This window comes from Pantherophis guttatus, chromosome 1 (genome assembly GCF_059756535.1).
Source record: "Pantherophis guttatus breed Tessera chromosome 1, ASM5975653v1, whole genome shotgun sequence".
Classification (NCBI taxonomy): domain Eukaryota; kingdom Metazoa; phylum Chordata; class Lepidosauria; order Squamata; family Colubridae; genus Pantherophis; species Pantherophis guttatus.
In genome coordinates, this window is record NC_142063.1 from 15,577,035 (window position 1) to 15,589,790 (window position 12,756).

The 12,756-nt window shown below is 45.9% G+C and overlaps 1 protein-coding gene across 1 annotated transcript in view; it reads right to left on the reverse strand.

Annotated features, from left to right (window-relative positions):
* Positions 1–319: 319 nt before the first annotated feature.
* COMP (cartilage oligomeric matrix protein) overlaps positions 320–12,756 on the reverse strand; it is a 47,104-nt gene continuing 34,667 nt past the window's right edge. The window contains exons 14-19 of the mRNA XM_087876067.1: positions 11,790–11,968; positions 10,081–10,129; positions 5,456–5,652; positions 5,067–5,239; positions 2,320–2,459; positions 320–1,824 (exon numbers count right to left, since the gene is read on the reverse strand). Of these exons, the coding sequence (XP_087732193.1) occupies positions 1,775–1,824; positions 2,320–2,459; positions 5,067–5,239; positions 5,456–5,652; positions 10,081–10,129; positions 11,790–11,968 (788 nt within the window). The 3' untranslated portion in view covers positions 320–1,774. The remainder of the gene's footprint in view (positions 1,825–2,319; positions 2,460–5,066; positions 5,240–5,455; positions 5,653–10,080; positions 10,130–11,789; positions 11,969–12,756) is intronic.

Genomic DNA, 12,756 nt, shown 5'->3' on the forward strand with positions numbered 1-12,756 from the left:
GCACATTCTTTTCAACCTCTCTTTTTTGTTTGTTTGTTTCCCTTTTTTTCTGTGAAGGCTTTTTTTTTTTTTTTGTCTTTGTAACTTTGCATTATTTGTAAATGAAATGTAATAAAGTTAAGCTGTTTTTCTCTCCGGCTGTTCAGCTCTGCTTTTCTGAAGAATGTTTAATCAAAGTGTTTTATATCAAAAATTGAGAAGTTTTGTCGTTTCGAAGTGCATCTCCTGTGCTGAATGCCTGGCTAGCTTTTTTTTTTCCCCCCTCCCCTTTTCCAAACCTCTTCCGAAAGGAGTGGCAGATAATAAATACAACTTAACCTTTGGTAGACAAATGTTATTTTATTAACCAAACAGTCTGTATTTGTACAAACGGCTCTCCGAATTTCTCCTAAACAATGAAGAGCTGCATTTTTTTAATGCAGTTTTTTCCCCTCAATTTTGGCCACTTGAAGATGTGTGGGCTTCAACTCCCAGAATTCCCCAGCCAGCATAGCTGGGTTGAATAGAATTCTGGGAGTTGAAGTCCACACATCTTCAAGTGAACCAGGGTTGAAAAATATTGCTCTAGTGGAATGAGCCAAGCATCTTGGATTATTGGGTTAAGTGTATTAGTTTAGGAAACTTAACTGCCTTGTCCAAGATCAGATGTAGCCCAGGAAGCACTTATTTTCCAGGACTTAAGCCAAGAGAGACTTGCTCATCACTTGCTCCCTGGTCCTCTTAACTGGAGGTGTGGCCCCAGGGACTTCTTGGTGCAAAGCCGGCATTCTACTATTAAGGTTTGCTCCCTGCCCAAAATGCTTGGAGGTTTTGAAGGCCGCCTGCATGGCTTCCAAACCAGACAGATTCCCATCAGCTGTTGGGAGTGGCGGTGGTGAATTCCTGAATCAAAGAGAAGCCTCAGCTTGTGCAGGTATTCCCCGACTTACAACCATTCGCTCAGTGGCCGTTCAAAATTGCAACGGCATTGAAAAAAGTGACTTAATGCCCATTTTTCATACAACCGTTGCAGCATCCCCATGGTTGGGGGGGTTTGGATGCTTGGCAACTAGTTCATGTTTTATGACAGTCGCAGCGTTCCGGGGGTCATGTGATCACCTGCGACCTTCTGACAAGCGAAGTCAATGGGGAAGCCAGATTCACTTCACAACTGTGATAACTAACTTATTCAAGCGCAGCAGTTCACTTAAAAACTCTGGCAAGAAATGTCATAAAATGGGGCATAAGTCACTTAACAAATGTCTCGGTTAGCAACAGAAATGTGGGGCTCAATTGTCGTAAGTTGAAGACTGCCTGTATATACCTGGAGTGAGACCCCAAAGGCACCTTCCTTCTCTTGTAGAGGTCATGGAGCGAAATCTGGGAGGCCACAACAGGTGGCTGCCTGTGTCCCACCTCAGCATCAGCAGTGGCTGACCCAAAAGGATGCAAGACAAGGGCAGGGGACAACCCAGTGGAGGATGCCCAAAGAAGCCACATCTTTGGTGGTTGACCCTTCAGCCTTCCAGGAGGGCTCCCTTGTTAGCAGCTGCCACAGAGCATGAACGGCTCTTCTGCGCTATGTCAAGCAATGAGGGTCCTCAGAGTCATGCGGAAGCAGATTTTGGGTGAGGTTGGTTCTAGGAAGGGTAGTGGGGATGCAACGGGAACTGGCGGACACGGTGCTTGCCACGTACGAAGAGACGGTTCACCATTTGCTATATCTTGAAGGGAGCGGAAGCAATGCATGTGGCGCGGGCGCAACAAGTCTCTTTTCAGCCAGCGGCAGTAGCATTTAGTAGTCGTGTTGGTTCCGGTAAGCCTCGTAGTCTTCTGGAATCGTGTCTAAGAAAAAGAAGAGGAAGTGAGAGCGTGTGAACCAGAAGAGAAGGTCAGGAGCCAAATTCAGGCCTAGATGCTCTTGACGTTAATGGGGGCTCCCAGGGGGAACCCCTCAGAGGGATGCTAAAGGCCTCTGCATGATACAGAGCAAGGGAGCTCTGGGTTGTGAATACTCTCCCGATCCTCCAGCTGTGGATTACGCTTCCTCCAGTGATAGCAACTGCACTTAGACTTATATACCGCTTTACAGTGCTTTACAGCCCTCTCTAAGCGGTTTACAGAGTCCGCCTCTTGCCCCCAACAATCTGGGTCCTCATTTTACCCACCTCGGAAGGATGGAAGGCTGAGTCAACCTTAAGCCGCTCAGAATCGAACTCCTGGAGTGAGCAGTGAGTTAGCCCTGCACTACGGCATTCTAACCATTGTGCCACCACGTCTCCAATGGAGTCAGAGCGGCCCTGGGGGACAAGTGACAGGATTAGGTCGAGCCTCACTCACCATTGCAGCGAAACCGCAGGTTGGACCAGATGATGTTTTCCTGGGAGAAGCAGAAGACCCCCAGACGGCCCCCTCGCATAGTTGTGTCGAGGACAATGCCAGTGTCGGCCACCACCTCAGACCCCTCATAGAACCGAGTCCTGAAGTACAAATCCGGAGAAGGAGTTAGCTTATTTCTCAAGAGTCACAATGTTTATCCTGAGTCCTGCGGGATCTTGCCTTGAACGTTGTTCTGTTGTAGGTCAGGGGTGGGGAACAATGGCCTCTTTATGACTTGTGGGCTTCAACTCCCAGAATTCCTGAGCCACCCATGCTGCCTCCAGAATTCTGGAAGTTAAAATCCACAAGTCATCGAAGAGCCATCGTTCCCCACCCCTGTTCTAGGGTCTCCAATGAGGGTCCTGTTAAAAAGATGATGTGATGTACAATAAAATTCCACCCATTTTGTGTGCGTTGTGATGCACATAGAAATAGGTGGAACTTCAATTGCGCTATCGTTGGCCACAGTCTTGCTTTGTTTGATCCTATCCTGTAAGACTCCTGCTGTCAAATCTCTAAAACACAACAGCTAAACCTTGGACTACTTTGCAAGTTTATCTTGAAACTGGAAAAGGGATAAATTGCCCACTATTTATGTAAATAATTCAGAGCCTTCTGTGGTAGATAAATATCTTTTAATAAGGGGGAATAGCCTACTGCAGGTCCTGCTGAAGACTTTCCGAGCACCACTTAAGGTATTTTCCACCACTTCACAAAGGAATTTAAGAGATTACATTGCTTCAACTGACGAAATGAAGCTATAAACATTGGTAGGAAATCTTGACAGATTTCAGGAAATTTTTGAAGAATGGTATATATATCTGCATCTTTTAAATGCCTCAGTGTTCTACAAACTCTTAAATATAAAAGTTCTCTTGAAAGTCAGTCTGGAAATCTTGGAATGATATAAAATTCTCTTCAAACAAGCCATTAAATCTTGACTACAGATAGTCCTGCAGTTACAACCTCAGTCGTAACAGTTGTAAAATGGAACAATATCGACCCATTTTTACAACTTTTTTTTTTTTTTGCACCAGTTGTTAAACACGGTGGTTGTTAAACAAACCTGCTGTTGGCAGTTTTGCTGAAAACTGGAAGCGCCAGTTTTCAGCAAAACACTCGTAAAACATGGGTCACGTGGCCAAGGGATGCTGCAAACAGCCATAAATGCAGCCTGTATTTCCGAGTGCTCAAAGTGCAGTCAAGTCAGTGGTGGGTTCCGCCGAGCCGGTAGCGGTGATGATATGACGTCACCGAACTGGTTCTGCCCCCCCCCCGCATTATTCTTACCTTTTATTTGGCCCCACCCCAATCTATTGCTGCCTCTTGAGTCCCAGCTGATAGGCTAGAGGGAAAAAAACTGTTTAAACTCTTGCCACGGGGCTTCAAAGGGCCGCCCTACAGCTGATCAGTGTTAAAAGAAAATAAATGGGTAGATCGGTACAGCTCTGCAAGCAGTTAAAATAATAATAATAATAATAATAATAATAATAATAATAATAATAATAATAATAATAATAATAATAATAATAATAATAATAATTTTATTTCTATACCGCCCTTTCTCCCAAAGGACTCAGGGCGGTGTACAGCCAATTTAAAAACACAGGACACAACAATAATTAAAAATTAAAATAATTAAATAGATTAGGCCGATTTAAAACCCCAAAAATTTAAAATACCCCAATTTAAAATTATTATGTTGATAGCCCTGCCTGGCGGAACAACAGGGTCTTCAATGCGCAGCGAAACACCCGGAGGTCGGAGATCTTACGTATTTCCGGGGGCAGTTCATTCCACAGGGCTGGGGCTCCCACAGAGAAGGCCCTCCCCCTGGGTGTCGCCAGCCGACATAATTTGGCCGATGGCACCCTGAGGAGACTCTCTGTGGGAACGGACTGGTCGGTGGGAGGCTATTGGTGGCAGAAGACGGTCTCGAAGGTACCTGGGTCCTATGCCATGGAGCGCTTTGAAGGTGGTAACTAACACCTTGAATCGCACCCGGAAGACCACTGGGAGCCAGTGCAGCTCGCGCAGGAGGGGTGTCACACGGGCACAACGAGTTGCGCCCATAACCACCCGCGCGGCCGCATTCTGGACCAGTTGGAGCCTCCGAGTGCTCTTCAAGGGGAGCCCCATGTAGAGAGCATTACAATAGTCCAGCCGGGAGGTGACAAGGGCGTAAGTGACCGTGCGCAGGGCGTCCCGGTCCAGAAAGGGCTGCAACTGGCGGATCAGGCGAACCTGATAAAAGGCCCCCCTGGCCACAGCCGTCATATGCTCTTCTAAAGACAGCCGTGCGTCCAGGAGGACACCCAAATTGCGAGCCCTCTCTGTGGGGGGCAAAGATTTACCCCCAATAGTCAGCGATGGCACCTGCTGACTATATCGGGACGCCGGCAGCCACAGCCACTCGGTCTTGGACGGGTTGAGTCTGAGCCTATTCCTCCCCATCCAGACCCTGGTAGACCAGTACCTCTGCTAAATCCTAAAGAATTGTCACATGACTACCAAGCCACGCCCACAAAATAAGCCACGCCCACAGAACCAGTAGTAAAAAAATGTAGAACCCACCCCTGAGTCAAGTGCAGTGATGATATTACCTAGTTGGGTAATGAAACGTCTGCAAGAAAGCCACCAAGCTCAGGGACACCAAGGACCGCACAGTTCAACCCTGAGCTACTGAGATTCTATCGGTCTTTCCTTACCGGATGTAGCCCACCTGGGGCCGGTGCTGTAAGAACCAGCGGTAAGAAGTCTTATCCTTCCAGCCGACGTTCCGGGGGTCTTTCCACAGCAACTTGACTTGGTCAGCTGTGTCCCCTGTGTGCCAGAGTGAGTTACGCAGGTATTCTCCAGGGCCGGTCTTTGATTTCACCGCCTGAAAGGGAAAAGCAGGAGGGATATAACGGCCCTTTTTCCCACTCCTGCTACAGTGCCGGAGCAGAGGAGATGTACACGCCACCATTTCTCCTTCTGAATTTTTAGAAGGCTGCCAGAGAGATTCAGAATGTGTCCTGAAATGCTTTTTCTCCTGCTCCTCTTCCCTGGTTGAGCCGTGATGAGAAGGGAGCCAGATGGCGGACTCTGCCCTTACCTTGAGCTGGATGCCAGGTTCTGCCACAGCCCGGAAAGGATTGGCCTGCCAGTAGGTTTGTTCCATCTGCTTCCACATCACCACATAGAAGCTGGCGCTATCCTGGTAGCCAAAGATGAACCCTGCGTAATCGTCATCCGTGACCGTGTTCACGTGGAAGGTGCCTTCAAAATCCACCCCATTAAATGCCGTGTACCCTGAAGCCGAGGGGAGAGGAGACAGAAGGGCGTCACAATAATATATTGCATTTTTATTTCTTGTAGCTCATGTCATAAAGACTTTGAGGATAGCAGTAAAAGAATATTTGTAGCTCAAGAGTTGAAAGAAGGTGTCTCTGGTGCTCTCTGAGTTTGGTTGTTTTCCTGAAGACGTTTCATTACCCAATTAGGTAATATCATCAGGACTAGTAAGGAATGAGGTTTGCTCTTGCTCTCTCTCTCTCTCTCTCTCTCTCTCTCTCTCTCTCTCTCTCTCTCTCTCTCTCTGTTTCTCTCTCTGTCTCCCTCTCTGTCTGTCTCTGTCTCTCTCTGTCTTTCTCTGTTTCTCTGTTTCTCTCTCTCTCACACACTGTCTCTGTCTCTCTCTGTGTGTCTCTGTCTCTGTCTCTCTCTCTGTCTCTGTCTCTCTTTCTCTGTCTCTCTGTCTCTCTCACTCTGTCTCTCTCTCTGTCTCTCTCTCTCTCTCTGTGTGTGTCTGTCTCTCTCTCTCTGTGTTTCTCTCTGTCTCTGTCTCTCTCTCTTTGTCTCTGTTTCTCTCTCACACACTGTCTCTGTCTCTCTCTGTGTGTCTCTGTCTCTCTCTCTGTCTCTGTCTCTCTTTCTCTGTCTGTCTCTCTCACTCTCTCTCTCTGTCTGTCTCTCTCTGTGTGTGTCTGTCTGTCTGTCTGTCTGTCTCTCTCTCTCTCTGTTTCTCTCTCTCTGTCTCCCTCTCTGTCTGTCTCTGTCTCTCTCTGTCTTTCTCTGTTTCTCTGTTTCTCTCTCTCTCACACACTGTCTCTGTCTCTCTCTGTGTGTCTCTGTCTCTGTCTCTCTTTCTGTCTCTCTGTCTCTCTCTCTGTCTCTCTCTCTGTGTCTGTCTCTCTGTGTGTGTCTGTCTGTCTCTCTCTCTCTCTCTCTGTGTTTCTCCCTCTCTGTCTCTGTCTCTGTCTCTCTCTGTCTTTCTCTGTCTCTCTGTTTCTCTCTCTCTCACACACTGTCTCTGTCTCTCTCTGTGTGTCTCTGTCTCTGTCTCTCTCTCTGTCTCTGTCTCTCTTTCTCTGTCTCTCTGTCTCTCTCACTCTGTCTCTCTCTCTCTCTGTGTGTGTCTGTCTCTCTCTGTGTGTGTCTGTCTCTCTCTCTCTCTGTGTTTCTCTCTCTCTGTCTCTGTCTCTCTCTGTCTTTGTCTCTCTGTTTCTCTCTCTCTCACACTGTCTCTGTCTCTCTCTGTGTGTCTCTGTCTCTCTCTCTGTCTCTGTCTCTCTCTGTCTCTCTGTCTCTCTCACTCTGTCTCTCTCTCTGTCTCTCTCTCTGTGTCTGTCTCTCTCTCTGTGTGTGTCTGTCTCTCTCTGTCTCTCTCTCTGTCTTTCTCTGTCTCTCTGTCTCTCTCTCTGTCTCTCTCTCTCAAACTCTGTCTCTCTCTCTGTGTCTCTGTCTTTGTCTCTCTCTGTCTCTCTGTGTGTCTCTCTCTCTTTCTGTCTCTGTCTCTCTCTCTGTCTGTCTCTCTCTGTCTGTCTCTGTCTCTGTCTCTCTGTCTCTCTTTCTCTCACACACACTCTGTCTCTCTCTGTGTGTCTCTGTCTCTCTGTCTTTCTTTCTCTGTCTCTCTCTCTGTCTCTCTCACTCTGTCTCTCTCTCCGTGTCTGTCTCTCTCTCTGTCTGTCTGTCTGTCTCTTAACTGAGAGAAAACCCCACTCCTTACTAGCACTGATGATGTTACCTAGTGTGGCTAACGAAACGACTCCAAGAAGATAACCAAGATCAGTGCTCACCAAAGACCCTTGATAGAACAGCCTCGAGGAATAGGAAGAAAAGCCCACAACCAAGAAAACAGTCAGAGAAGACAAATCTCAGTCTAAAGCAGGGAGGTAATTTGAGGAAGCTTCTCAGATTTGACCCTCCTTAGTTCTTTTCAAGATAAAGGCAGGGAACGGAAAAACACATTTAGACTTGTACGAGACAAGGAGCAATGGATGGAAACGAATCAAAGAGAGAAGCAACCTAGAACTAAGGAGTAATTTCCTGTCAGTGAGAACTATCAGTAGAATAACTTGCCTCCAGAGGTTGTGGGTGCTCCCAACACTGGAAGGCTTTTAAGAAAAGATTGGGCAAGTATTTGTCTGAAATGATACAGTTTCCTGCCTGAGCAGGGAGCTGCACTAGAAGACTTCCAAAGTCCCTTCCAACTCTATTATTCTGATGTGTGTCCCCTCCCGCCCTTCCTGCCTCTATGTTGAAGAGAACTAGGGATGCTCAATCTGAGATGCTTCCTCTTTAGCCAAATGCAAAGAGAGAGCTCTTTTCGCCGTAAGAATCCCAGACACTTTAATCATTGCTTGGTTTCCCAGTGGAGAGGCGTTAGAAGCAGTTCCCAACCCAACCCTGTGCTTTCCCACCTGCCTTTTCCCCGGTTTGTGCAGTTCGTGTGTACATTTCTTACAAGATGTGCACATGCCTCATTTCAAGTAACTGAATGGCCTCCCCCAAATCCTGTTAATCCTGTTGACGCAAGCCTTTTCCATTGCAACAGCCTAGCTCTCCTCACACCAGCTCCAAAACGAAGTTCACGGATTGGAGATTTGCATCTGAGGATGCAAAGCCCAATTCCCCAGATTGTACGTTGCTTTCCTGCCAGCCGTGCCCGCAATCCTCACCCAATTGTCGTTACAAGTAGCCCTCAACTTATGACTGATCGCTTAGTGACCGTTCAAATTTAGGACGGACATCCCCAGGGGTATTTACAACCCAGTTCTGAAGTTCCAACAACTACCGCCCCCTCCATGGTCATGTGACTGTATACCAGCGCTCAGCAATGGCTGTTTGCAGCATCCCACCGTCACAGGTCCACGTCTTAACAATGGTTTTGCCAAAAGTTGGCCTTTATTTCCAGTTTTTAGCAAAAAACATTCCATAGCAAACAACTGGTTTGCTTAGAAAGAATGTTTTTTCTGTGCCAACTCAGGAAGCTCAAACTGCCCAAGGAGCTGCTGATACAGTTCTACAGAGGAATTATTGATCTGTCATCTGCACCTCTAGAACTGTCTGGTTTGGTTCTGCAACCCAACAAGACAGACACAGACTTCAGAGGATAATTAGAACTGCAGAAAAAACAATGGCTACCAACCTGCCTTCCATTGAGGACCTGTATACTGCATGAGTCAAAAAGAGGGCTGTGAAAATATTTACAGACCCTTCGCATCCTGGACATAAACTGTTTCAACTCCTACCCTCAAAACGACGCTATAGAGCACTGCACAAGTACATTTTTTTCCCAAACACCATCACTCTGCTAAACAAATAATTCCCTCAACACTGTCAAACTAGTTACTAAGTCTGCACTACTATTAATCATCTCATCGTTCCCATCACCAATCTCCTCCCGCTTACAACTGCATGACTGTAACCTTGCTGGTATCCTTACAATTTATATTGATATTGTTTCCTGATTGCTTATTTGTAACCTATGACTATCATTAAGTGTTGTACCTTATGATTCTTGATGAATGTATCTTTTATTTTATGTACACTTGGTGCATATGCACCAAGACAAATTCCTTGTGTGTCCAATCACACTTGGCCAATAAAAATTCTATTCTATTCTATTAACAACTGCTGCAAAAATTGTCACATTGGGTTGATCCCATGGGTGAGCCACTTTACAACCATCACAACTTCTGAACATAATGGACAGTCTTCCATTACAGTCATAAGCCGAGGACTACGTGTAATGGGTCTGAAGAAGGAAATGATCACACGGAAGTAAACCTATTCCATGCTGTGTCATGACTTTTGCTTCAGTTTGAGTTGGGCCAGAGGAAAATAAAACTTTGACCTGGCCCTGTCTACTTGGAACCTGTACACTGACCCCACCACTAAAAGTTCTAACTCTTGGCTCCCAAGGATTGCAATTTCTTCCCTAGGACTGTCTCTTAAAAGTGAACGTTGCAGCATGAGGACCTCAAGAAGGAGCATTTCTGCATCCTGTACAGGTAGTTCTCGACTTACAACAGTTTATTTAGTGACCAAACTTACAACGGCACTGAAAAAAGTGACTTCTGACCGTTTTTCACATTTATGACCATTGCAGCATCCCTATGGTCAGGTGATCAAAATTTCGACGCTTGGCAGCTGGTTCATATTTAAGACGGTTTCAATATCCCGGGGTCATGTGATCCCCTTTTGCAACCTTCTGACAAGCAAAATCGATGGGGAAGCCAGATTCACTTAATGACTGTGTTACTAACTTAGCAATAGTGGTTCACTTAATAGCTATGGCAAGAAAGTTCATAAAATGGGGCAAAGCCCAATCACTGTCTTGTTTAACAACAGAAATTTTGGGCTCAACTCTGGTTGTAAGTCAAGGACTACCTGTGGGTGTTGCAAATATTTTTTAAGTGATTGCTTTCTTTCAGAGCTTAAACTGTAACTTACCCACAGCTAAACCTGGGTCACTGTTCATGGTCTGCACGATTTCCATGCCCTGCAAAAATAAGAATTTTCTTTTTTTTTTTAATGCTATAGATCCGGAGACTCCAACCTCTATCTTGAATTTTGAGAACGGGCGGGTATTGTCAGAAAATGACAAATAGCAAAATGGGATTTTTTTACCCTTCGACAAAGTGGCTATTGGGAAAATGTTATAAAAACCTTTTTATTCACAGAATGTTACCTGTAGTCTCTCAACAAGACACTCCCTGTTTGATCTGACTACTTGTGGCCATTTTATAGACCAGTGTTTCTCAAAACCATGGCAACTTTAAGATGTGTGGACTTCAACTCCCAGAATTCCCCAGCCAGTTGGCTGGGGAATTCTGGGAGTTGAAGTCCACACATCTTAAAGTTGCCATGGTTGAGAAATACTGCTTTAGCTGGATAGGGCCACAAGTCTCTGTTACTCCCCAACTTGGGAGTGACTTGGAGAAGAGTAGGGGAGTTGAAAAAGGAGGAAGTCTCCCAAAATTATTGAGAACAAGAGTTGCCCTAGACCAGACCCTGGTTTTCTCCTGCACCATGAACTGAATGAAGAACAGACCCGTGTCCTTGCAGCCAAGACTTCACCACCAGCAGCCTTGAATCATCTTCACCCAGGAAGGTAAGTGATATCCCACACCAAAGCAAGACATAAAGCTCCTCCGATCAAAATATTTCCCATCACGGAAACTTAGCCTTTCCCAACCCGAAGCTGAATTTATTTATTTATTATTCGAATTTCTATACCGCCCTTCTCCTTTCGGACTCAGGGCGGTGAACAGCCAAAATAAAAACATTTATACATAAAGTACGATTAAAAATAGATTTAAAATAATTAAATTTGGCCCATAGTTTAAAATTTATCAATTTAAAATCCATATCAAAATTTAAAACCAACCATAAAATCATAAAATCAAGAGAGACCGGCTAACTGAAAGAGGTGAGTTTTTAGGGCCCGACGAAAAGTCTGGAGGTCGGAGATCACTCGTATCTTTGGGGGAAGGTTGTTCCAAAGGGTAGGTGCCACCACAGAGAAGGCTCTCCTCCTGGGGGTGGCCAGCCGGCATTGTCTAGCCGACGGCATCCTTAGGAGGCCCTCTCTGTGGGAGCGAACTGGCCGGTGGGAGGCTATTGGTGGCAGAAGGCGGTCCCCTAAGTACCCTGGCCCTAAGCCATGGAGCGCTTTAAAGGTAATCACCAACACCAATTAGACTTCAGTTCCCAGAATTCCCAGTCATATGGTTGGCAGAGTTCCCATAATGCCTTGTCAACCTCTCCATTGGCTGTGCTGGCTGGAAAGTGCAGCTGTGAAAATTTTGGTACCACTTGGTACTTTGTTGGAGGGAAAGGCCTCCGATGTGTGTAAGACTAGAAGAATTGGACTCGCCCTTCATCAGAATATTTGAGAGTAACCCCAAAGGTGCTTTTTTCAAGAGGCCACTGGAGTGTCTGGTTTTTGTTTGAAGACGTTTCGCTTCTCATTCAAGATGCTTCTTCAGCTTTTGGACTCTTGAAAAAAGCACCTTTGGGAATCTCCATAGACGTTTGAGAGAAATGCAGTCGTTCTTCAGGACCAGAAGAGTTTTCAATAGTGCAAAGCATCATCAGGGCCAAAAACAAGAGCAAGCACACCAGGAAATCACTAAGCAACCTCAGAGATGATAGCTAACCTGGTTGAGGACAATCCAGTTGGGGTCTATCTGGGCATCGCCTTCAGGATCCAACACAACAGTTTGAAAGGCCCGGAAGTCAGTCAGCGTCACCTGAGCATTTTCAGGGCAAACGTCAATCCGGTCAATCACGTGGTCCTTATCAAAGTCACCCTGACAAGCATCTCCGACACCATCTCCTGCAGAAGAGAGAGTGGGGAATCAGCTTTCCACAATGCCCTGGGTTCAAAAGCAGAACTAGGACCACAAGCATCACACACCAGCCTAACCCTGCATGTTTACAGTTATACAGTGCAATAAATCCAGATCAAAGTCTTTTTCCCCCCCTGCAAATGACTTGCTTTCTGTTCTCGTTAGAGCCACGGTGGGGCAGTGGTTAGAGTGCAGTACTGCAGGCTACTTCTGCTGACTGTCAGCTGCCTGCAATTTGACGGCTCAAATCTCACCAGGCTCAAGGTTGACTCAGCCTTCCAGCCTTCCGAGGTCGGTAAAATGAGGACCTAGATTGTTGGGGGACAATAGGCTGACTCTAAACCGCTTAGGGCTGTAAAGCATTGTAAAGCGGTATGTAAGTCTAAGTGCTATTGCTATTACGCAAAACTTAGAAATTCCCCCCCTTCCTCAAAACAGAACTGATACAAATCATTACGTTACAATCTCATTTTTCCCTGTGTGTGAATTTATAAAACAGACTGAAAGTGAAAATGGATAGTGGCACTTGCTATCTTGGGGTGCAACAAGAAGAAATAAAGTCCAGTTTGTGGGAAATAATTGTTCCCCTCTACTGTGGCTTGGCTGGAACCCATTTAGAAAGAGAGTCCAGTTTAGGACAGTGACAAATTATTCAAAGGAGAGCTCCTAAAATGCTGAAGGGTCTGAAAACTAAGCCCTACATAGAATGATTAAATGTTATTTCTCGGTACAATATTTGACCTACGAAAAATTCAGTTAAAGAAAGGGAGAATAG